The 27,926-nt window shown below is 30.7% G+C and overlaps 1 protein-coding gene across 1 annotated transcript; it reads right to left on the bottom strand.

Annotated features, from left to right (window-relative positions):
- Positions 1–18,040: 18,040 nt before the first annotated feature.
- LOC133326562 (homeobox protein abdominal-B) lies at positions 18,041–23,887 on the bottom strand (the record flags this gene model as incomplete). The annotated part of the gene is made up of 6 exons (XM_061535191.1): positions 18,041–18,333; positions 18,413–18,627; positions 20,567–20,774; positions 22,024–22,238; positions 23,033–23,544; positions 23,647–23,887. Coding segments are annotated over 6 exons (1,583 nt in total), but the record flags the coding sequence as incomplete, so codon positions are not given.
- Positions 23,888–27,926: the final 4,039 nt, after the last annotated feature.

Here is a 27,926-nt window from a genome sequence, read left to right as displayed (position 1 = left end):
AATGGAAGTATTCCGAATTATGTTCCGCATTTTAACAGACAAATAGACATGTCTGAATCGATATAACATTTTCAGATGAAGAATATATGGACAATATTGCCAATTTATTAATAATCCATTTTGATTTACACTTTTTATCGACATATGAGAAAGTTAATAAAAATATAGGAGAAGATATCGTTATATTCATTATATTAGACACACATATCCACCTAAAATTTATTACAAAATATATATCGCCGAAAAGTGTCATATATAACAATAATCACTTCTGGTGAATAAGTGCACACCTTGAGGTTTATATTAAGAACCTTACAATAAATCGTGGGGTCCTATAAATAATAAATAATCTTAAGGGAAATTTCGTGTGAATCGAATGATATACTTCACTTGAAATTTTGTAGGTACATTCTTGAATTAGTGTAGATTCGAATTTATCAAAAAAATGTCCCTTATACTAAAACTATATTATGAACTATTCATTTAAAATTGCGCCTAAATCGCGTAATCCACAAAATCATTTGATGCATATGCAGTTTCCAAGAATTACTGAAGGTTACCTTCTATAGCGTATATATTTACCACTGAAGGACATAGACCCGAGAAGTTGATAGTATATCCAAGAGGAGTGGTTGACCTTTAAATTGATACCAATTATATTGCCGTAAGTACTCGGATGTGGTTGTTACACTTAAATATATACAGGAGCTTACGTATTCATATATTATTTAGTAACCCACTACCACATTAGAGGGAGAAAAGGATCCAGGTATGGTCAAGGACAACGCCTATAATTTTCGGTGATGATCAGATAATAATATTGGGATGAAGTGGATCGAAAACTTTTTTTTGTGTTTTTCCAGTCGATCTATAGGCCACAATTGAAAGCCGAACATTACAACACAACCCACGGTGAACGAATTTTTTTTATGTTTTATTTTCGCAAAAGTTCAAAATCAGTATCAAAGTCATTAATTGAAACGGAAAATTCAATTAAATCCGCGATATTTTCATTTAACTTTTTGCGTAATTTCGTGTTTTAGGCAGTCCAGTTCCCACCAAGAAAATTTTATTTTATACGGAACGTAAAATAGCTTATGATAGCTGGTACATATATGAATCAACTGACAGATATAAACATTTCGCCGGAAAAATGTGTTTTTTAGACATTTGGTCGCACAAAATGTTCACCTTTGGATGAATATTACTGTCAAATAATGGAGATTTGCGAGTACAATAAAAGGAAAGAAACTTAAAACTAAAAATAAATCAAAAACGCTTAAAATCGGGCTTCAAAATGTCAGCATCATTTAAAGTTATATGTAGATTAATTTTCGAAAAACGATATAAAAGGTACGTACTCTTGTATATAAGGTACATACTTGTAGGCTTCTACAGCACGTAGGCCGTGAAAAAAACCCTGGGTTGCCTCACCCTGTTTTTACCCAATTTTATACATTAAAGTAAAATTCTACATTAAAGTCCGATTTGATGCAAATGGTGCACCAATGCCCTCATATATCTTGCGATTTGCACAAACTTTTGCAAAGAGCACTTAATTGAGTTTGGAATGGTGGGTGCTAATTTTGGTGAAAATCAGTTCAGATTTAGTTTATTTAGATTATGTAAATGGCGTAAAAAAGTCAGCTCTCACATGTGATGTGTGCTGAGCTGGAAATTGGAAACTGGTCCAGATTTAGATATAGCTCCCATATATATTTTCGTCCGATCTTAACTGAATTGCTAAGTTTCGTGAAAATCGCTTCAGATTTAGATAAAGCTCCCATATATATTTTCCTTGAATTTTATATAAAGTTTGTACGATTTACACACAATTTTGTATAATGTACTGAAATTAATGTAAATTAATCTCTGGCAAGTTTCGTTGGAATAGGTTCAGATATAGATATAGCTCCCATATATACTTGCCCGAATGAAGTGAAATTTAGCACGGGTTCCAGAATGGTATTAAGATCACATATTCAAGTTCTTTCAATTTCATGTCAATGTTCTTTCGAAAGGCGGAATCTGTTAAGAGACATATGTAGAATATAACCAAAGTGGTGAAGGGCATCATATAGTTGGCCCGTATTTAAAAATTAATATGTATATATATAGTTTCGCGGATACTTTCCAATACCTAGAGTTTCATTTCACAAAAATTTATGAACTACAATACAAACCACATAAAAATACGACCAGCCTTTTTATATGTCAGAAACAATATGAAATCCAAAAAGATTGTTAATATCACAACCAAGTACACCACAGAAACAGAAAACAAATAAAAATTTCCATAAATTCGGCCGGCCAAACTTTTATACCCTCAGACTTAAGGCGAGTCTGCTTAGAGATGTCTGATTTTTAACAAAACCTTGGCCGATTCTGTCTATTTTTAGAAGCTAAAATATTATATTAGATCCTATTCGGTTGAAAATTTTAAGCACATTTTCAATGAATAGTTGGTTGGCTTTATATGCGGTCTACTTGGGTCAATAGTGATAATTTGAATCAAACCTTTAAAATAACAACCCATTTGAAAGAAAAGCTTGCTCAAAATACCGAAAATTGGGGAATACCGTAAAATTTCAGAGATATATATTTAATCTCTATGCAAACGGAATGCCAAATATAGACATGCAGTGAATAATGATCTTTTCTCCCAACTTCATGTAATGTTTTTTATTACTATTGCTTTAGAACTGTTCATATCTTTGAATCTGACCGCCTTATTGGTATTTCCATTGCATATATTGGTTCCTAGATCAATATTACAGGACCATACAAATTTCGAAGTCAGAAAAATTAGGTTTCGCGATTTTTTTTTAATAATTTGTTTGTCGGATTTTGGTTTTAATAGTTTTTAAGGTTCTGTCCTCGCGTTATATTTTGCGAAACCTCTTTTTTATTATTCTAAACATATTTGGGATATTTTGAAGCCGCAATGACTATGTTTAATACTCTTATCTTAAGATTAGGACGAGAAAATACCAAATATTAAATAAAATACTGATGGATAATGTATTGAATGTAAATGTGAGAAAATACCCACGAAAAAATGCCGTGATGTATTGGAATCGTCGACAAATCGCTTATAGTTTGTGGTTAACCGCAATTGTAACTATAAAAAGACCAAACGTGTTTTATGTAACAATTTTTTATAAAATAATAATAAAAAGCAAAATACTTTTTTGTGATAAACATTTTTGGGTTGTTATAGATTTCGGCCGATATCTTAGAGACCAATAGGTCTATCGCAATGATTCTTGCAGAAATACGATCTAAATATGTCCACAAACATATTCCATCACACATAATTCATTTTACGTCTTTAGTATGCTGGCTTTAGACGTATATATTGGAATTTTGTCAAATTTGTATTGAGGCAAAATACTTATTACACTCAAGGTATGTAGGAAACATTTTTTGACAATTGTACTTACTAGAATTTTTTCATGACCAGCACCGGATAGGATGAACTTATTTTGGGAGAGATATCGGAAGGAGTGGCCTAGTATTGTCGACTTGGAAATATTACGATGTTTAATCGATTGATAAACGATATATTATTAAAATAATAATATTATTATATGATTTAAATAAAATACCTCATTTTATATTTAATTTACATAAACAACGTCAGCATTTTGCAAATTACGGAATGGCGAACCATAGTTTTAGGGAATTTAAAGCAATTTCGGGTATTTGAAGATATATTATATAATTATAACTTTTTACGTATTTTAATGAATATACCCACGTACTTTACGTACTCTTAATGAATATACCCACAATCTGATATTTGATCCGCTTTGCCAACTCAAACTTGTATTATTTTTTTTTCGCAATTACATATTTTTCTGACATGTAGTTTGATTCCTTTGTGTCTCACGCATCTTATTTGCATTTAAAAATCACTATTGTGCACAGAATATTAAAGTAGGGGTGTGATTTTGGGCAGCAAATCACTGTCATTCCATATTTTACTTGCTCTTTTTTATCAGTCATACTACATCATTTCGAATCGAAATATTGATGAGATATGATTTTGCATTTTTTTTTTCATATTTTCCTTTTTAATTTGTACAGTCGAACAAGGGGAAATATATTTTTTGGGGTGTGTTCAGCATAAAGAAGCAAAACGAAAACACAATGAACATTTAATGGATTCTTGTTTTATGTTCAATACGAACGTATGTTTGTTTGTTTTTCAACTTACCGACAGAGATATCCTAGTTGGGTGAATACTTTGCGCATGGTGATATGATAGAAAGATTGCCGTATATATGTTTCACAATACACTAAAGGGATACTTTACGCTGTGATATGTTATGTAAAGTAGAAACACCCCGTCGAATGAATAAACCAACAAAACATTGTAAATGCACTCCCCCTTTTATTCAAATTAATAATTTGGTATATAAAAAATGTAATATCCATGCAGACGAGGGAAACAGCCCCTTTTCAATAATTGGCTATTGAAATTGTCCGAAGTTGCATTGAAAACTAATTTGCATTTTTATGAGTTTCGAAAATACTTTTTGTTAATTTTGGGCACCAATTACAGAAGGATTTAGGAGGAAAAGCATGTTTCACAACAAAGATATTATTGCATTACTATTTGAATTTAAATAAGTATACAACATAAACTTCAACAATAAGTAAAAAATATTTAGTTCAATACTTCGATATATAAGGAAATATTTAAGAATTTTCCATCAATTTTTAGTATAACACTTTAAGAATGATTCCTCAAAATTGATTCAAATATCTCCATTATTGAAAACAGCATTTTTAACCAATAAAATGTATATTTGTACCGGTTATTGATGGTAGGGTTAAACGATATATTTTCCTCCATGTCAAGTTTGGAAAGGTCCGTTTTCACCCGGAGATTCATATGAGTCTCCAATAATAATTTTTTCTATGTTCGGTAAACCACCTTAATATACAAAATAAAAGTTCGAATATACCAGAAATTTATAGAAACCACTTAAAGTTCGATATTCCAATGTTAAATTATGCTCCCGCGTAGGGGTCAGCTTTGAACAGTCCTGGAACAGTTATGAACGGCCTTGTGGTACAGGGTATTATGTCTTTGTGCATATGTTTGTAACAGGCAAAAGGAAACGAAATAAGCCCATGGTTCCTTTTGATAATATGCATAGAATCACTGTCGGAATCGATTTATGCTTGTCCGTCCGTCTGTTGATGTTAAATTGTAAACATTTATGATCCGATTTGGACAAAATTTGGCACTAGTCACTTATTCGGCACAAGGACGACCCCTAATTGGAGGAAATTGGTTCATATTTCGATTTTATGAAAATAGTGCACCAAACTCTCAATATTTGTCCGATTGGGACAAAATTGTGCACAGTGTACTAGGCCCAGTTTGACCGCTGCGGAGCTTTGTTGGAATCAGTCCAGATTTAGATATAGCTCCCATATATAGATTCGTCCGATTTAGGTAAATAGTGCACCAAACTCCCAATATTTGTCTGACTGTGACCAAAAATTTGCACAGAGTACTTAATTAAGTCCAGATTGATGTCTGCGAATTTTTGTGAAAATCAGTTAAGATTTAGATATAGCTCCCATGTATAGTTTCGTCCGATTTTAGGTAAATAATGCACCAAACTCCCAATATTTGTCTTTAATATATATATATATATATATATATATTAAAGACAAATAAAAAAGAGTCAATCGGTGTTGCTGACAGATATATACCCACAGCCTACGGTTTACGTAGGTCTTCGGAATTATCAACATGTTTTATTATTCGCTTTACGTAAGGTATACGTTTTTATAAAAGAGGCTTGGCATTCCATGTTGATCAAATTAGTTATTCAAACTTAAATTTACAAAATATTGACCCTTTGTTGTGGAGGTACCAGAAGGAAAGGAAAATGGAGGTACCATTTTGTGTGGAAGGTACCGAAAGAATGGACCGATAATAACCATCATCAAACAAACTAAGTTTGGAAGAAATATTACAATGAACAAAGTTTCAGTCGGTGTTGCCGACAGATATATACCCTCACCAATGGGTCCCATCTTCCTACTTGATCTAGGCTTGGTAAGGATAATAGGTTGTACAAAGTTTCGTTAAAATCGGATAGTCCATTTGCGGGTTATTATAAAATTAATTTTTAGCACAATTGTGAACATTTTGTGGGGAAGGTACCAGAAGGAGTGGACCGATATTCCCCATCTTCGAACTTAAACTAAGTTTGGAAGAAATATTAAGATGTGCAAGTTTGGATGAAATCGATTATTCCCTTCGAGAGTTATCGTGCGCACCAACCAGCTAGACAGACGGACAACGGAAGGACATGCGTAAATCGACTCCAGATTTTCTGAAACTGATTTGGTCCAAAGAAACAGGGGGCCTAAAACCAATATTTCGATCAGTCACATTTTCACCGTATCAAAGTGTATATACCCTCATTAGCCATAAGGCTGAGGGTATAATAAAATGAAAATTATATTTTTATTGGTATAAAATACCAATAAATATAAATATTTGTGAATAAATTTAAATATTATTATCTGCAGTTTTCAGTAAGTATGACGATAAGGTAAGTATTTTAACGATGAGGACATACTTACTAACTTAGGTGACTGGTTACAGAACAGTTGTTCCATAAGTCGAGCTTAAAAAGATTTCCAAGCGCGTCGATCTTGTGCGCATCTCATCCAGTTTGAATGACCCTGTTCCGAGATCTTGTCTTCTACTTGATCGTTCCATCGAATTCATATCCTTCACCTTCTGCGTAAACCATCACTTGGATCTCTTTTATATGCATTTTAAGTGGGGAAATCCTCATCCATTCTCATAACATGACCTAGCCACCGTAGTCGTTGCAGCTCGATCCGTCTGACTATGTCGATGTCCGAGAATAGATGGTATAGCTCCTGGTTCATTCGGCGACGATATTCACGGTTGACGCAGATCGGCCCATAGATCTTCCGGAGAATTTTTCTCTCAAAACACTCCAAGAGCTGCCTCATCTGCTTGCGCAAGTACCCATGGCTCGAAGTGGTTTTGCTTTTGAGATGCTTACTCAGTCCATAGTAGACACTATAGGTCAACACTATTCTCCTCCGGATTTTAAAGTTAATGTTATTAGATTTATTAATGGCGGTATCGAAGTATATAAAATCATTCACTAACTCGAAGATGTCGTTTTCCACAGTTGGGCCGAGTGTACTGAACGTCTTGCGCGTTGATACCATCAGGTTGGTCTTCTCGCCATTTACTTCCAGTCCCACTTTGGCCGACTAATTCACAACTCTGTTACCGCTCGCAATGTTCGACCCATTATATCGATGTCGTCGGCGTAGGCGAGTAACATATGTTGTTTGGTGTACAGAGTGAGGATGAGGACAGACAATATATAAACCGTTATATCAAGATTCTACTATATATAGCATTTCCAGATTAAATGAAACCATTTCTAAATTAAATGAAACCTTTTGTAAATTAAACGAAAGCTTTTCCTATTGGAATGAAACCTTTTACAAATGGAATGAAACTTTTTACAGATGGAATGAAACTTTTGCAATTGCAATGAAACATTTTCCAAATTAAATGAAACCTTGATTCTTATCCAAGGAAATATAATATTTCCAGTAATTTTAAATCAATATTTGAAAATTAAATCAAAGAATATTAACAAATATAGTTGTATGGCTATGTAATTGGGATTGCTTTTTTGTAATTAACATACATATTCTTTAATTCAGCATGATTGTATTTAATATCTTTGTTACATCTTTGTTAAATAACAATACAAAATGTCAAGAAATGCATTTTAATATATAAATATTTTAGAATCAGAATTGAATACCTGGTCTTAATTGCGAAATACATATTTGATTTAATAAATTGTTGATGATAAGGTAACTGCTTATCTTAATAAAGGGGTTCTCGACTTGTAGCTTGTGGGATTTTCAAAACCATGTCCACAAAGTAGTTAGAATAATCTTGCCGAGTAAGCTTCTCTCGATTACATCAACTTTTTATGTTCCATTGAAACGTCACACAGCTCAGCTGTTGCACATAATTTTATTTTTGAAAATGAATTTTCGATTAGATTTAGCATTGGAGAATAAAGCGGTAAGCATTTGATTCGATCAAATTTTTTATGCTATGTCGCTTGTGTATTTGAGCGTTATCCATTATCAAGAACGAATTTTCCAACTCTGTATTGGTTTTCTCCAAAAGACTTTCTTTAAATAATTTAAATCTGTCTGCATTTACACTGGAGTTAGGAATGATTGTGTGATGTACAACTCCCGCGTGATTTATTGCTGCAATTAGAGTGACATTACGACCTCTGACCGTAGGCAACACAATGTGTGCTCTTGTTCCTTGTCTTGAACGGGTTTGGGTAGGTGAAGATTAAATCTACACTCACCAATTTATTTGGTATTCAGGATCAGGTATTCAATTCTAATGGAGTAATAGTAATAATATGCACATAATCAACTTTACTTAATTACGTATAACTTCCGCATCGGAGTACATACAGCCATATAATTGGTATCAACTTTAAGGTCAACAACTCAGGAGCAAGTATATACGCCCCAGAATAAAAATTTTGTAATTTTTCACACAAAAGTCAGGGTCCATTTGACCCGCTAAATATTGACCGATATTTATCAAAACAGGCATGCTTTATCTTAGGCCCGAATTATAATGGACAGATAGACGGACGGACAGACACGCATATCGAGATCGACTCAGCTAGTCGAGATATGACAATCGGTATACTTAAAGGTGGATCTAGGACCAATATTTCGCGGCGTTACAAACTTTTGGGGCTGCACAAAGCTATAATACCCTGACAACATAGTTGTGTAGGATATAAAAATTGATTGTTACTTTCAAAATTTCATAGATCAATATGTCAAGTAATATCCTAGTTTGTATTACTATTTATTTAGTTTTATGTAGTAAAGATATTAAATCAAATCAAGCTGAATTACAGAATATTTATGTTAATTACAAAAAAATCAATCACAATTACATAACCATACAACTATATTTGTTAATATTCTTTGATTTAAATTTGAAATATTAATTTAAAATTACTGGAAATATTATATTTCCTTAGACAAGAAAAAAAGATTTCATTTAATTTGGAAATTATTTCATTCCAATTGCAAAATGTTTCATTCCATTTGTAAAAGTTTCGTTTAATTTGGAAAACGTTTCGTTTGATTTGTTAAATGTTTCATTTAATCTGGAAATGCTATATTTCAGAATTGTCAAAATTTTAGCTTTCGCTCAACCAATAACGATGGTACTCAATAGTGCATTTAGTACAATTTATGTACAATTGTACATACACTCCAACTGTGACCTTCATAACAAATATAATATTTCAAGATATACTCTTTGAACATAAATATTAGAATGACGACCATTCTTTAGCACAGGTTTAATGATATTTATTGTAGAGATGCTTGCTCAGAAACGAAGGTCATGAAGGTTGTCCAGAAATTGTCAATGTGTGACAGAACAGAACAGAACAACGCTGACTTAAACACAAAAAATCGTACACAACGTAGCCAAAGAACGCTGCTGAAGTGTTCAAAAGCTATGTTTTGTAGGTGTCTCAATCAAAGGGGAAAAAGTGCTCTAGTAATTGGTTTAGCTTCATCAAAAGGTTTACAAATCATGCCGCAGAACAATATGATAGTTTTTGAATGAGATATATTCAGCTTTTCAATAAAAGGTCAGAAATATATATGTGTGGCTCTCGTATACATTCTAAACTAATCATATATCAAGTAACGGGAAATAACGCATATACTGTAATATTGAGAAATATAGACATAGAGTGGTCGACATTCGTTTGAGCGCATATGATGATTTTTTTAAACAAATTGGTGAATTTATTTAAGCTATCGAAAATTAATAACAAAAATTTTTTCATACACTTTTTGAAATAATTAAAAATAAGGCAAAAATATTGAGCGGTAACATCCCAGTACATTTTAAAATAAATTCGCAATTTTTTTTTAATTTTATACAAATAATGGGTTATGACTTCTTGAATTTTTTTTCTAATAACTTTTCAAAAATAGTTATAAATTCTGATAAACAATTATTTTTGGGCGAAGGTTGTTTTATAGAATTAAATAATCAAAATATAATACAGGAACGTTGTAAAAACTGCATAACCCTAATCTAAATATTTCTCAAAATTACAGTATCCCTTCGAATAATTTAAAAACAATTGAAACCCAATATATTCGCATAAATATAAAAATGTATTGTAATACAATAGTCGGATTTATATTAAGTTCATATATGGGAATAGCCGATTTATAACCCAATTTCATTCTTCAATCCATTCAGCCCAAAAAGCGATGTTTAGAGTCAGTCCACCCGACAATACCTTTGCTTATATGTTTGCTGTCATATATACTTACCATACATGGTGGCCACTATCAAGTTTTCTTGCGGAAGTTGCTTCCAGGGATTTTGTGAACTGGAAGTTTTTTGTGGACTTGCAGAACAAGTCGGGTGAATGGTTTGTGTTTCTAGTTTTATTTTGTGATTTGCTTTTAAGTTATTTTCCTATGTCATAAAAATATATTTGTTTTAATCTTTACTTTTAATTAATTTTATTTTTTATCCTTGCCTTTTGTACATCCTAATATAATTGGTTGTTACATTTTAATTCAATATGTACGTTGGCATATACAAATCTTAAATTGTCATACTACTTTTTTAAGTCATTCTTAATTGTGTAAACAAGACAAACAAATAAATTCGACAACGTACTTCTGGAAGGTAACATTCGCAAGAATTGGTTTGAGTGGAAATCGGAATTCAGAATATACTTGCAGATTTGCTTGTGGACACTCGGCATAAGACCTATAAAACTCTAGATAACAAAATTAGTCATACTACTTTAACAGAGACCAAATAAACACAACATATAAAGAAACACGCACAATTATATATTTGTATCAGTATTTGTATTTCTCTAAAATTTATTAAAACATTATACATTAGATAATTTATTAATATATATTACAAATTATGGCTATAGCTATTATTGAAGATACAAAATAATGAATAATGTAGATATTGTTATGTTGTGTATTTTACACTTTGCAAAGTGAAATTTATGTACGCATATAAGCGACTGATTCTATTGTGGACTATTTCGATAAATTCGTTCAAGAGAGAGGCTGTGGATTGGAGCGTTTATGCTTAGTTTATACATGCAGTCTATAAGAAAGAGCGGATTTTATATATTGTTTATATTTGTACTTACCAATGCTAGTATGTCTTGTGTGCAAGCAAATATATAATCTCGATATCTACTATCTTTAAAAAGGAGAGAGAAACTATTTTTTTTTAATTTTTATAACAAAAATCTAAAACAATTAAAAATCGGTGTGTTTGAACTTTACAATCCCCTACTTTGGATATTCAAAATATTAGGGGGAATATTAATAATTTTTGGTAGGGACATTTTCCACTTTATGGAAACTCGAAACTTCTCAAAATTGCGAATTTGGAAGGTACCGCTAAACTATCCTACAAGGTGAACCAATATTGATAATTTTTGGTAGAGAGCTGTGTTACCGAATCAGAATTCAAAATAACAAATTACTGTCAATTCAGTTGAAAAACTTATAGTATAAAAACCAAGTTTAAAGCAACGACAATAATAATTACTACTGAGTTGCCCGATTTTGTAGCTAGTATTGACAATGATCCTTAAATCAGATTATGCCAACATTTGTATATCAAAAATTTGGAGTCTAATATGAGCAGAACCCAAATTCAGGTGTGGTATAACAGGTTTAAGGGTCGTTCGAGCACGTCGATTAAATCACAATCAGACTATCATGAAAAGTGCAGCAGCGAAGTTTGTTTCACAATCGCTAAATTACCTCAAACAGATCTTAAGGGTTACGAATCATGGGTGAATGATTTGCTCAAGGAAAACTATATGTCTTTATTGTTTGCTTTTGAATTTTACAAAGAGAAACTGTATTCGTTGACTTTATCTGACCACCTGGTATGAACACATAAACACAAAAATAAAAAAGTGTCAAAGTTATTAAATGCCATTTAATTTTTTCAAAAATAAAGGATCAGGCCTCAGTATGGCAAGGGTATTGAATAATGGTATAAGGCTATTTTTCTTTTTATGGAATTCGATGTATATACGAGATTTATGTAGTAATGGATCGGATTGTTTATATAAATGTATTGGAAAACGCAGATGGAAAGAAAAAATAGCGCTCAAATATATAGCGAAACATGCCAAAAATTGATTGCGGGTGTCAAAAATCAATTATTAGATCTTCAGATTCAGAAACAAACAAACAAACACAATATTTTCCCAAAAGTTCAGGATCCGAGGAATAATATATCAAATAATCAAATGGAGCATGTTATAGATTCAATTCATCATAGGTGTGCTGACGTAATCAAAAACAATGATTTCCCTGTCGATTACTAGATAAATGTACTTATTAAAAATTCAAAAAGTTGCTTTAGTATTGACCAAGCAAAATGCTTGTCAATTTAGTTTTCCATAGATTATTTTTTATTTAAATATAATTTTTTTTATATTTTATGTTGTTTTAAAAGAGAATAAATAACCTATTTATTTCTGAAAAAAACGTTCACTATAACTTCATTTTCAAGAAAGTTAGAGGTCATTTATTCAGTTTGCAATCTCAGTTATTTTAGTTTTGGCCACAAGTGTATACCCTCAGTCTATGGTTTATGGAGGTCTCCGGAACTGCGCACAGGTTTTAGTATTCACATTTTTATCAAAGAGGTACCGGATGTAATGTTGATCATTTCGGTTATTCAATTCGTTTCAAATTAATTTTACAAGTTTATAAAATATTGACCATTTGTGGAGAGGTACCATAAGGAGTGAACCATTTAGTCCCATCCTCGAACTTGATCTAGGCTTGGTAATGATAATGGGTTCTTGTTAAATTGGCTCAAAACGAAAAGTCCATTTACATTATAATAAAATTATCTTTTTGCACAATTTCGACTATTTTGTAAGTGATATACCAGAAGTTGGGGACCGATATTCCCCATCTTCGAAATTAAACTATGTTTCGAAAAAAAAAATAATGAAACTATAAATTAAAATATTTAAAGTGGGGCACATTCTTCTATATGTAGATAGTGCTATATTACTTCCTTAAAATGTGTTTGAGTTCATCTTTAAAAATAATTAGTGCGTGTATTGACGAATATGCGATAAAAACATTGAGTCGCATATTAAAACTAAATAGAACCTTTGGAGGATCTGAATTTCAACCAGACTGATAATGGTGATTATTACAAGGCTGTAAATATGGTGCCGAATCTGCCCCATCAAATGCTTAATCTACCCCGGGTAGGGGCATATTCGGCGAATTTGACTTTATTACGTAACTGTAAACATTTTTAACTAATACTAATTTATTATATGTTTTTAGTACTAGTTTTTATAATTAAGTATCAAAAGGAAGCCGTAGAATAAATTTAAGGAGTAATAATAGGCGATCTAAAGTAATAATTTATACAGATCTTTGAGACAATATTATTCCGATATGAATTTAAGACGACAACCTCCTAGAAGACCATTTCCAAGTAAACATAAAAACCCCCAATCGGTTCTACGGAATATGTGTTTATTATAGAGACCTCCTAGATTGTTTCCTAGATACTTTTCTGTTGCGTATGCTGTTTTATAAGCAATTAATTTTACTATATCGAATTTAGGTCATTCTGGGCTATTCCAAGTATAGAATATGAAGTAAAAAATATGTGAATACTTTTGTAACTCAAAGTACTGATTGTAAAATATCGTTTAAACCTTCAAAATTTTGATAGTTATTGTTCCGCTTTTGAAACAAACATCCTAGGAAGTATATCTGAGTTTGTACAAATTTCATACTCTCGCTGTGAGGGGGTTTTATGTGATACAAACGCAAAGTCTTAAAGTGATGCTAAAATACTCCGGAATGCTCGGAAATGTTGTAAAAACTGAAGATGGGTGTGTCGATATTTATAATTTTGTAGGAAATTTATGAATAATACTAATATCCGATCAAAACTTCTAAGCCCTATTAATAACAAATTTTATGTTTCAAGAAGTTTTCGTCGAAAATGCCTAAATGTTATAAAGGGAATTGCCTTCCATGTTTTAGTGGGGGTTATACAAATAACTCTGATAGTCTGATACCACGAAATAGATTGTTCAATTTTAATATGCCACAAAAAATGTTGAAATTGTTTTAATTACAATAATGTCTTACATTAGACAATGAAATATGTAATATGGGAAAGCCTTTGTAATAGTTAGTTTCATAAAAACTTGAAACTTTTTTAGTTGCTTTTATTAAATAATTGTTATCTCTCCCCTTTTTTGGAATAAAAACGACACCAAATTTTAAAACAAAAACATTGAATTTCGAAAAATAAAAAATAATGTTGTTGTTTTTTGTTTAAATTTTATGTTTTTGATTTTTTTTTTTGTAATTTAATTTATTAATTGTTCTTTCTTTTGTTTCTGCATATGCATTTCAGAATTATGTATATCGATTATTTATTAACTAATACGAATAGCAATAAGTAATTAATTATATTTTGTTTTATGTTTATCTCAATAACTTACAATTATTATTATTATTATGGAGATGTGGTTACACTAAAAATTACAACTATAATTTTTTTGGATTTATTTTTTATTTTTTTACGAATTACTTAAATTATATAATTATTTAGTTTTAGGTTATTTAGCAATATTTTAATGAAAATTTAAACATGTTTTTGTTGTATTTTTTCTTACTTTTTCTATTTATGTATAAAATCTGTTTATAAAGAGTAGAGGAAAACTTAAAATAAACCACATCTTTCTAAATTTTTATACAAAAATAAAAACCTAATCAATTTTTTTAGAAAAAATAATATCGTTGTCCAATTTTACTAAACTTTTAAAGAAAAGCAAACATAAAAACAATGAGGAAAACAAAAGGCAATAGAAAGAAATAACATAGTTGTTTTAAGTATAAAAAATTGTGTTTTTATTTAAAATATTTGTTTGTTTTACTTTTATAAAAAATAATTTAAATTATAAACAACATAAATATAAGCGTAAAACTTATATTTCACTAATTAATTACAGCTATTTAATGATGAGATGAGAATTATTTAATAGAACTTAAATTATATATAAAAATATATTTTATAATTCACAATAAACAGAATAAAACTAGAAAAGGAAATTAAAAGAGAATAATAACACATGAAATTATAAAAAATAAAAATGGAAATTTATAACTAAAAAAGCAAAATAGCAACTCATTTACAATAACAAAATTCATTAATACATTGTTTTTTATTTAATTTTTAAGATATTCTAATTACAAAATAAAAAGTTTTTGTTTTTTTTTCTTCTCTAATATTATTAAAATTAGGAATTAGTTTTTTTAATTACAAATATTATGATTTTATTAATATTTTTTTGTTTTTATGATTTTAGTATTAAGATAAAGTAGAGTTTAAGTTTTATGCATGATTAGAAATATAATCTAATGATTTAAGTATGTTTTTGTTGTTGTATTTTTTTATTTTTTAATATATTTAATCCTCATTATATATAAATAAAATATATATAATGAAAATAAAAAATATATTTAATGCTATGCTGGGATTTTGTTTTTCTTTTCAATATTGGGTAGGAAATTTTTTGTCAAGGGATTTTTTTATTTATTTTAATGGGATTTTTTGTTTTATTTTTGTTTTAATTTAAGCCATGTATAATTTAAACAGACACACATCAATTAATTATTTATTTATTTTTTGTGTTAAAGACTAATATTTTTATTTTATATTTGAATATGGTTTCGATTTTTAAATGACATTTACCATTTTTATTTACTTTTTTTTGTTGTTGTATTTTTTATTTCTGTATTTACTATATTAAAGCATATGTTATTGTTGTTTATGAGAGTTACAATTTGTTACAATTTTTTGTATATTTAAGTTTTAATTTGTGTTATATACAAGATCATAGTTTTTTTTAAAGAGTGGCAGGTTATTACAAATGGAAATTGGAAAACAATGGTTGGGTTTTAAAATTTCCCTAAAAAATACGCCTATAGTAATATGACATTCCGGCATATTTAATTTTTTCATGAATTCAAAATATAGCAGAAAAATATTAAAGGCATTGGATTCTCATACAGAATGAATTACACAAAAATATTTGGATTTTGAAAAAATAAATATCATATAGATGATATAAATATCATATACATAAAATATCATATGGATTAACCTATGTAATTTCTCCCTACACTTCTAGTGGGGAGTATTCAAATACGACCTAAGGCAGCCGGTAAAATGGACCACATGTTAAGCTGGTAAAATGGAGTTTTTCTTGGCAACATAATGGACCATTACCGGGTAGTATCGCCAGATCTAATGGAGATCTGTATAGTGAACTAGAAATTTGTTTTTGGATATTACCAAAGGAAGTCCTGAAATATGTCTTAAGAGGTAATAGTAGAAGATCTCATGTGATAAAATATATAGACCTTTTGTAGCTTTTGCAGACTTAAAAAATCAGTATCAGATTTTCCGTAGAGACCACCTGAAGGTGTGACAATGAAAATTGTCTATAAAACATTTCTATGATTTTTTTCTGTACCAATCTGAGGTTTTTTAAGAACACTTACAGATTTTCTAAACGAACTGGCAGACTCAAGTTTTAATTTTAGAGGCCCTTTGAGAAAATAGATGGATCAATGCAGACATAATAGCGATCTAAAGGCGGTATTTCAAGTCTTCATAAAATCTGGTTATTTACTTTACGCTTTATGGACTAAACGGTTGTTTTTTCAGGACCTCTGTAAAAATTCTGATGAGACTTCCTTAAGGAAATCGCAATGGAAGAGTCGATAGAGAAGATGACATAAAAGCGACCTAAAGGATATATTTTAAATACCGAAAGAATTGTTGAAAAAATCCTTATCCGAATTTTGTAGAGAACCCCTGAAGAAGTTATTCTATAGGACATTTCAAATTATGGACCAAACAGAATTTTTTGTTGAATTCTAGAGACCAGCTGAAATTCTAAAGTTGTGTGTACTGTTCAAATATTTCGGAAATTATACTAATGTAAATTCTACTAGGTTTTAACATTTTTGGACATTTTTTTTTATAGAATTTGATTGAAATCTAAAATGTCATATTAACATTACTGTTGTATTGGTAAGGCAATTTTAAAACCCGATTTTAAATATATATTTTCATTTTTAAAAATAAACTGTCTATTTTCTGAATCAATAATTTTATGTGTCTGTTTAGGCTATTAAAAAAATATATGTTTATGGTTTTCTGAATTTTTTTGAAAAGAAAATCTTAATTTTATTCTACCTCCCCAAAAAATAGTTTGAAATTATTTGAATTAATTTCAATTTTCGAGAGGCAAAACAAACTAAGATTTTTATAAAAAATGTAAAGGGAGTATGTGTATGAATGGTGGTCATAGAAACAAAACAAAAAAATAATTATTGTGTTAAAGAACTGTATTAACTATTTATAGAATTCTACTTAATTTTATAGACAAATTTTAAGTTTGTGTTTCTTTTTGTTTTTTCTCTCTTTTAAATATATATAAATGATGTTTTGTTTTCTGTCTATTTTGTTTTGTATGTATGTATGTACGAGTAGTATCTATGTTTAGATTAAATTCTATATGCTTGCCAGGCATGCATTCATTTACACACACACACCCACCCACCCAATCACACATATATAGGAATTTTGAAATTCCTCTTGTTTTTTTTTTACATGTACATAATTTGAAAATGGTGTTGGGGGTGGTGGTGATGGTGTGAAATGAAACAATTTGGCAGACTACTTTGATCATCAGCAGCAGTGTCTGACATTGAGTTCTCATGGGATATTATTATTATCATTTTGTTCTATGTATGTATGTTTTTCTGACCGCATTTTTTCTTGTTCTTGTTCTTAGTTTTACCTCACTGATATTCTGTCATAATTTCTGTTTCGGTTTTTATATTGGCTAAATGTTAGTATGTTGGAAATCCCATGGTGCCAGCACTGCTGTTATCCAAAGGTCACTGATGCATTTTGGTGGCATGGTGGCCCATGCTCAAACCCAAACCCAAATGATGATTATTGTGCAGTTGTTGTGGTGCCTGACTATGATTGTGATTGGAATTGGAGCTGTTGTTGTTGTTCTGTTGATTTGTCTGGCGCTGGGAGTTCTTTTTGTTTTTCATGCGACGATTTTGGAACCAAATTTTTACCTATAAGAAAATACACACACACAAATAATTTGTTAATACCAATACTTTAAATATCATTCCGAGTTGTGCAAATACTTACTTGTCTTTCGGTTAGATTTAAATTTCTGGCCAACTCCCAACGTTTCTGCTTGGAGACATAGGCATTGTACAAGAATTCCTTTTCCAACTCCAGGGTTTGGAATTTCGAATAGGGCTTACGCTTTTTCCTTACCGACACTTGGCCGGTCCATTCATGCAAAGCATTGTTGGGTGTACAGGGTCCGACAGCGCCCACAGAAAGGCCACCTGAACCACCTAGAAAAATACAAAAAAATCATTTATAAAATATTTAAATCTAAAAAAAAGTATTTTCCGAATATTTTCTCATTGGCTGTAAGCCAATTAAGTGACACATTTTTTATTTATTATCACTGCCGCCTGTCGTTTGTCTTTGTGTTGTAAATTTGAATTTTATTTTCAAATATTTTGATGTCTGACCAATAAAATCTTGTGTTTTTTTTTTGGGGAGCTCTCATTTAAAAACCATTATTATACAAATTTAGATTTTTGAATAGAATTCAAAAAATACAAGCAGCAATCATGAAATTTCAGAATTTATAATATTCATAATGTGACATATGTTATGGAGGTATTAAAACGAAATACACACTCAGACATATATACATAATTTAGCCAATCAAATTGTTTCAATAAAAAAATAAATATGCAAATTCATACGAAAATTTAATTTGATTATAAATTTGAAAGCAGGTGAATTTTTGAAAAAAAGGAACGAAAAAACTGTATGTCATTTAAGTGGGTGTGGTTGTTCAAGTGATTTCTTTTTTTCAAATACTGCCGACCCATTGAACTGCTTAATACGATAAGGAGGCTAATAATCTCGATATATTCATTTGATACCACTTTATTATTTTTTGATTTAAGAGTAATAAATCTTTTTAGAAAAAATAAGAAATATAGAGGTTTTCGACCGATTCCATATTTCTTCCGAATTATTTTATTACTGTTTTTTGTTGTATCCTAGTAATAATCCCTGGGAAATTAAAATCACAATAACATGTGATTAAAAATAAAAATTAAATGTGAAAGGGGTGTATAAAATTACCTTTTTTAAATGTAAGCACTCAATAATATTTTTTTTTTAATTTAATGTTTTTTTTAATTAAAAAATTATTTTTGAAATTAAAAAAGGAAGTCTTGGTAAATGACTGTCTCTTCCGAAGACAAATATTTTTCGTATATAGGAAATGATTCCTGGGAGATTAACAGGAACAAATGTTCATTTGTGGCAAGGGATTTGAAGTTCTTTACTGATGTTGCTGTGGGCTTCAATTTTGTTCTATTTAAAAATAAATTGTAAAAAAAAAACTATATCATGAAGTTTCAATTTTTAACAAAAAATATTCACAAATTCCATTTTTTTAATTTTTGAAAAATTAATTACATACAAACTGTATGTGATTATTGTTAGATATGTATGAGCGGCATGTATATTTCCCACATTTTATTGCCAATAACTTCAGTAGCATTTAGTTTGTACAAACGTTACCAGTCACGATAAATTGCAATTGCAATTAAATTTAGTTTTATAAGAAAATATTAATCATAAAACTGAACGGAAATTAAATTAAATATTTTTGTAATAAAACTAGACATTAGAATTGCCTTTATATGCACTAAATCAAAATGCACATACAAAACGAAGGCAAAAATGTATAATTTCAAACATGACATTGCACTTCCAACAACATAGACCAAACGCTAAATACTTGTAATAAATTAAAAAAATCTTAATCTCTTGCTAGTTACCATTTGGATTTAATTAAGAACTGGAATACTAAATATTTCAATATGAAGGACTTCAAATTATTTTTTAATCCCCATTGCATTTTTAATTAAATTCACACAACTTGAATATGGCCTTATAATTTTGCATATACTTCAAATCTTCTCACAAAGTCCCCCTTTCAAAAGTTCTCCTTTTTCAAAAACTTACAAATACCTAACCCCAACAAACACTTCGTACTCTCCTTATGTTGCATTTTAAATCAATTACTTAAATTAATGCACGCACGCAGGCACACACACACAGTGAAAGTTACCTTCACCAAACCCAGTTTACAAAATATTGTTCCCTTTGGCCTTAAGGATGTCTGGTATATATTCAGTGATTTGTATATATGTATGTATATTCAGAAAAATGCATGTAAATGCGATTGTGGTATTTATTTACCTGTACTTGAGTATGCTTCACTTGGATACGCTCGTAAACCACCACTTGGCGATGAATAGGTTGGCGTTTCATAGCTGGACTGTGAGGTGCCCTCAACCGATTGTCTGGCAGCAGCTGCTGCCGTTACACTGGCATGACGATCATCACTGGCGCTCATATATGCTGCCGCAGCAGCGGATGTTGGCTGTTCACGATAATTCCAGTAAGGCTATATATTTTTGGAAAATAAAAAAATAAATTGAAAGAAAAATAGATAATTAATGTTTTTGTAAGAAATGTATATAATTATGTGAAGTAACAAATAAAATAAATAAGAAATCAATTCTTGGAAGAAATCATTATATGTAAGAATATTTAAAATTTGTTCTTGCACCTTAAAATTAAATCTTAGCGTTATGTTATAGCCTGGATACATGGAAATTGGAAAGCAAATAAGTCTAACTAACAATATAAAAAGGTAATGTATAAGTGTACAAATAGTAATGTATAAGAAATTAATATTATATAATTATATTTTTTTGAATCGATTTTAAATAAATTTTTATTCTATTCATTTTAATTTTTATTTTATTTATGTTTTTTTTTTGTATAAATTTTTATTGTAGACCATCGAAAATATTTTGAAATTCCAATTTTTTATATAAGATTTTGTAATATTTAAAATAGGTTTTGAAATATTTATTTTTTTCTCAGTCGATTTCAAAAATATATATTTTTATTTTATTTTTAATATTTAAAGTATATTTTGAAATATTTTTTCCAATTAGAAATAAAAAAAATAATTTTTTTTGCTCTATCGATTTCCAATGTATATTTTTAATTTAATATTTTGTTTTGCAAAATAGTCAGACTAAATCCCATACTTTTAATAAATATTTTTTTTGTAAAAAACATTTTTAATAAAAAAATTTTCTTTTCTCAAATTTCAAGTATATATTTTTTGTATTTATATACGAATTTTTAATAATATATTTAATGTTTTTTAATAATATTTAATATATTTTTATATATTTTTCCAATTTTAAATTAAAAAATATTAAAAATTTTTTTTCAATCGATTTCAATATATATATATATATATATTATTTTTATTTGTAATAATTTTTATGTAAAAAATCCCATTTTAAAATTGTAACTCCTTTGTTTTAATATTAAAGTTTTTTAATATTTTTCCAATTTTTATTTTTAATTTTTTCTCAATTTGCAATTTATTTTATTTGTTATTTTTAATAATTATTTTTTGTGAAAAAATTTTAAAAAAATTTTTTTATTTAAATGTTTTTTTTTAATATTTTAATTAATTTCTCACTATTTTCCAAATAGAAAATTTAAAAAATATTATTACATATTATTATATTTTTTCCCAAGCAATTACTTTCAATTTTTTTTTATTTATTATTATTATTTTTTTCAATTTAAATATTTTTATCTTATTTAATAGTTATATATATATTTACCTGAAATTGCGTTTCTGGATAACCATAAAATACAGGCTTGCGATCTCTTTCTAAATAATATTGAGATGCATGATGATATTGGGCCGAGCTAAAGCCATCGCTTTCATACGGCCATGCCGGATGAGTATGCCGTTTAACGGCAGCACTGGCTGCATCGGCCTCAAAACCTGGCCGTATCGCGGGTATATGCAATGGAGCTAATGAGAGGGACATATCTGCAAAGAAATTTAAAAAAAATAGATGGAATTTTATAAATAATTTAATAAAACTGATTTTAATTATTAAAATTAAAAATAGGAATACCCGCCAAAAAATTATTACGGCTGTTGATTATTTTCTTTGATCGAGAATATATTTTCAATCACCAGATATAGCATTCTAGAACGATGGAGTTCCGGAAAAATATGTCTTATAATTCCGAAATAATTACGAAAGATATAGAGGGAGCTAATATTTTATTTTTTTTTAATTCAAATTTTTGCTTGATATACTTTAAAATCATTTGAGAAGTTTCTGGGACAGTGAAGTTCAATAGTTTACCTTTATTTTTTCAGAATTGTTTATACATCATTGCCATTTTTTCCAATAAATTTTTTTAAAGCCATTTATATATTTTTTATTTTTATTTAAGGCTAAAATATTTTTCCAGTGTAATTATTCTAAATAAAAATTATTTTCGACAATCGATTTTGTTATTAATTCCTTTTTTAATGGAAAATTGACAAAATCCTAATTATTATTTCTGGCAGATCATAAGGTCCCTGTGATGTTCTTCTCACCCAGTTAAGTGATCTTTATTTTAAAATTATTTTTTTCCAAATCTATACAATTTTTTTTGTGATTTTTCTTATTTTCCATACTTTTACAAATTTCTATACAATTTCATCGTGCCTTATTTATCCTCAATAAATCCTTTTAATTCTCAATAAATTCTCTCAATACTCCCTCCACAATGGTCGAAGGACAATTTCAATTAATTCTACACATAACAAACATGTTCGAAACATACCTGGAGGTTGGGAACTAACACTAGATGGGGAAACACTCGCCGCTGTCGGCGCAACAATTTGTGTCTGGCCGGACGCCACTGCTGTGTTTTGTTGCTGTTGTTGTTGTTGCTGCTGTTGTTGTTGAATACTTGATGTAGCACTGGAGGGCAATGTATTTGACTGTGATTGTTGTTGTTGCTGATGATGGGGTGATGTTAAATGTTGCTGTGTATGTGAGGCAGGACCCGAAGGTGTTTGTGAAGGACTTAGACCACCAACTGGTGTTGTTGCAACGTTATTATGAGATTGTTGTTGGTGCTGTTGATTGGCAGATTGTTGCTGTTGTTGTGGATGCGGGAGATGATGGGACTGTTGCTGTTGTTGTTGCTGCTGCTGAACTATTGAAACAGGCGGGGGATCTTCATACATAACCGCATGTGTGGGCGTGGAATGTGTGTTGTTGGTTTGTTGTGATGCGGATTGTTGTTGTGAAGGTTGTTGTTGTTGCAGTCCAGATTCCGTACCCAACAATGACGAGGCAGATGATGCATTCGATGATGGTATACCCGTTGTTGTCGACGAATTAAGTTGGGTATGTGACAATTGTTGTTGTTGCAGGTGTTGTTGATGTTGCAGGTGTTGTTGTTGCAGCGAATGCAAATGCGCATGCGGATGTGCGTGATGAGCCGGATGATAAGGTTGTTGATGATGTGGCGTCGTCGTTGGCGTACCCGTTGTGCCAATTGTTGCCGTTTGATGGTGTGCCGGATGGTGTGGATGGTGATTGAGGGCGGCAGTGGCAGCAGTTGTCGAAGGATGTGGAGTAGCGTGATGATGTGGCCCCCACCAAGCCCCGGCAGCGGCGTGCGACCCGACTGCCGAGACATCGTGGGGGTCGTATAGAGCGCACGCCAGCGGGATGGTTGGGGTTTGGGGGAGGGGTGGAATATTTACGGTTATTTTGGACGCGATTTCAAATGAAGCGTTAACCGTGTTGTTCAGTTCGCAATACAAGGGTGATTATTTTCAAAAATTTAGTGGGAATTGAAAAAATCGTAACAATTAAAATTGTTTGTGGCAATAGCGATTTTGTTTTAAAGTTTTTGTGGATTTTGTTGTTGCAACATTATTTGAAATATTTTGGGATTCAAAGAGTCACACCGTAGTCACCAAGAGGAAGACACACAATATTGTCCGTGTGCGTGTCAGGGGACAATTTGAGTTGTGGTGTGGATGAATGGTTGAATGAGTTCGTTTCGTGGTGGTGGTTGTTGGTGTTTCCGTTTTTAAGAGAACATTGCAAGAGCACAACACAAGTTACAAAAGAGCGTTACGTTTATTTTTTCACGTAATTTGGTGTTAGATCAAATTTTTTGTATTAACAAGTTAAGAGAATATCCATGGGAAACACAGGGTGTAGTAGAAATATTTTTTGTATAGTTTTTTTGTTTAAATTTTGGATTATTAGTTTTTTGTTTTAAATATTGTTTATTGTTTGTTAAAAAATTATTAATTTAATTTTTTGTTTGTTTTGTTTGCAGTTTGAAATGTCATTGGCAATTGTATTGCGGCCGTTGTTTATGTTGGCGTTGTTGTTGTGGTTGGTTGTTGACGACGAAGGCGGTAATATTTAAGTGGGCCATAAAATTCCATTTTACGACCAAAACAAATAATAATAATTTTTTATATATTTTTCGTTTTGTAGACCATGTTGTGGTGTTTTGTGTTATGTTTTGTTTGGTTTCCAGCAGCCGAGTTGTTTATAAATAATTTTTTTTAATAATTAATTTTTTGCGCCAAACAAAGTTTGCCGGTTCCACATTTGGTTTTAGGTATCCAATACAAAAATAGCGTAAATATCCAATTTTGGTTTAAACAATTTTCAAATTGTTTGTGTGTTGAGGTTTTGGGGATAGGGAGAGGTGTTGTTTGTGGGGAGAAATAAAATTAAACACAATTTGTGATTTAGTTCAAATGTTCTCCAAATATTTTTTTTTTTATTTTCAGAATTCTATTCTGTTGTTTAAAATTAATTTGAGTATGTTTCGAGTTTTATAAACGGTTTTTGTTTTCAATATTGCACTTTATTCAAACAATTTGTATTTGTTTTTAAATTTATTTTCTTATTTCACTTTAGTTATTGAGATTTCAATTTTCTTATTGGATTTTTTTATTTTTAAATTTTTTTCTTATTTTCCTTGTGAGCTTGTAACGTTTTATGTGTTAGTCTGCCTACGACTGACTGGCTGACGTTAGTTGTTGAGATTTTCAAAATAATTTTTTTTTTCTGTTTTTCGTTTTCGTTTCAGACACTCAAGTTTTCAATAAGATTTTTGTTTGTGGTTAATTTGTTGTTGTTGCTGTTGTTTGTCGTCTGATTTGTATAAGCGAACGTTGGACTGTTGTGTTTGTTGTAGTTGAAAAATTTTCTTATTTCACACAAGTATTTTTCTTATATTTTTGTTTTTTGGGAAAAGTGAAACAATTGACGACCGTGTGCCCTGTACCGAACGCAGCGGAGTACAAATCTACACTGACAACAGAGATTCTTTTGTCCGCATACACAAACTGAAAAATGTCTTCATGAAAACACACACACGGCACACAGTTTGAGCTGAGCGTACTCAAGCAGCAATACACAATGTTGAAGCGGCTAATGTGTACCGCCACTATTCCAATCGTTGGTCTGGCGCACACACACACACTCACTCACTCATTCACGCAGAGCTCGAAATACTCTGTATTCTCATGAGAGCTCTTCAAAGCGACAATCAGCCAGCCAGCAGAACGTTTATCCATCCGTACGTCTGTCCGTCTGAGCGTACGTACGACCAAACTATTTGACAAGTAGCGCACACTTCCAACACTTTGAGAATAAAGGAAAATTCGTCACGTTTGTTTTTCCACAGTGTGACATTGTCAGAGAAAAGGATGGCCAGGGAGAGGGAAGGGTGGCCCAAAAGCCAAAGAACTCGTTTACTTTTTTTGTGTGTGTTTTGGTCTTAACAAAATCTATTCTACGTTGCGGCGCTCTTCATCAATAACTCCCCCCAAAAAAACGAAACAACAAGAATTCTACTCACACGTATAGTCTGTGTGATAAAGCCAAAGTTGCTTTGGAGTTGTAGTTGTATTGGTGGTGTGTTATTGATAATGCCTGACATCAGCTCACATGCGCTCTTTTTTTGTTCCTATACTTCACTGTTGTTCTTTTTGATTGCAATCCCCCATTTGGGAGTAGGAAGTAAGTTCAAAGAGTCGTGTGTGTGTATGCGAGAGTATGAGAATAAGGTGGATGAATTGTACCCAAAGCCCCTTTCTCACACTTTATGACAAGTGTAGAGAGGCACACACGTATTCACCGACAGTGTACGTGTGTATCCACACTTCACATGGACACGAAGTTAGGAAAAAAATAACAAAGAGAAGCAAAGTCAAGTGTATGACGATACATATATATGGGGGTTACACTCGCTCATACACACAATGTGTATCCAAAAGATACAAGAGAAACAAATACGTGCATGCTCTCTTTTAATTGGAAAGAGAAATCAGAGGGAAAATATACTACAAGGCAATTTCAAAATTTAAAATTTATTATAAGAAATTTTATCTTATATTTTTCAAAATAGTTTTAAAATTTAAAAATATTTTATTTTTAAGAAAAAGTTTAATTTTTTAATAAAAAATATTTAATAAATATTTAAAATTGTGTTGAATAATATTGCCTACAAAATTCTCTTTGCGCCTGCCCGTGAGAGTGCTCCACACAAAAACTACACAATATGTGAAGCCCGTCAGTCACACAGATACACTATGCTCACTCTACACACACACACATCACCCTCCACTCTTGTACACCAAACTAGTCACAGGCACAAGACATTGTATCTGTTGGGTTTTGTTGTATCTCTTTAAAGATTTTTGTTCGCCTTTTGTTCAAGTGTTATTTTCTTCTTCAAAAGGTTTTGAATTTTTGTGTGTACATTTGTTTTGTGGAGCTCATCTGACTGTCTGTGCATACATATGGCTCCATCTATATGTGATTACATGAACGTTGTTGTAGTAATGGGTCAATGGAGTTGGCATGGGGTCGTATTGGGATACAGATTCAATTCGTTACGTGATTATGTTGAAATGTTATGTTGTCTGGACGAATGGTCATATTATCAACGTTTAATATTAACGACATGAAGACCTGCATCAAGGACGAAATGAAGGAATAATATTCCTTCTAATAATTTTTATTGACATTCCGATTTGTAAGTTAATTACTTGAGGGAATTTTTAGATTTTCTAGAGTGAAATAGGAAAATCATATTACTTTGGACCATTTTAAGGAACCAAGCACTTAGAGCATGGTATACAACAATTTCCTCTTTTCTCTCGAATAAAAAATACTGAAGTTTGTAAGGTTCAGTAGCAGTATTATGGGTACCTTGAGAATTAAAAATTGGATTTTAATTGTTCCAAACTCAAATCTTTAAATTAATAAAAATTGGAATACAAATTACACAAAGCGACAAAATTGTCTGGGTGAAATTCTCATTATGGGGATAAAAGCCTATATAAAGAACCCAGGATGACCAATTCGCCATAGGTCAAGTTTTTGATCAAATCGAAAAAGCTATATTTTTGTAAAACACATTCTCCTTCTATCTCGAGTCTTTATTTCTTTTTAAACATTAATTCCCCTTCTCGGATTTTCTAACGTCCAACATTAGATAACTCTTTTGTCACAAATCTAATGTGTTTGCATGGGTTTGCGACGTGTACATAAAATTTTTATTCTATGGTGTATATATTTTCTCCAATTATATTGATGTATGTACTCCGATAGGGCATGTATACGGAAATGTGTCGCTAGAAAATTTTGCATGAGGTTCTGATTATGGTCAAAGAAACATAGGGTTC

Source organism: Musca vetustissima, unplaced genomic scaffold (assembly GCF_032173495.1).
Source record: "Musca vetustissima isolate MV318-11 ecotype Yass unplaced genomic scaffold, APGP_CSIRO_Mvet_v1 utg247154, whole genome shotgun sequence".
NCBI classification, from domain to species: Eukaryota; Metazoa; Arthropoda; class Insecta; order Diptera; family Muscidae; genus Musca; species Musca vetustissima.
This window is presented reverse-complemented; position numbering and strand designations above follow the sequence as displayed.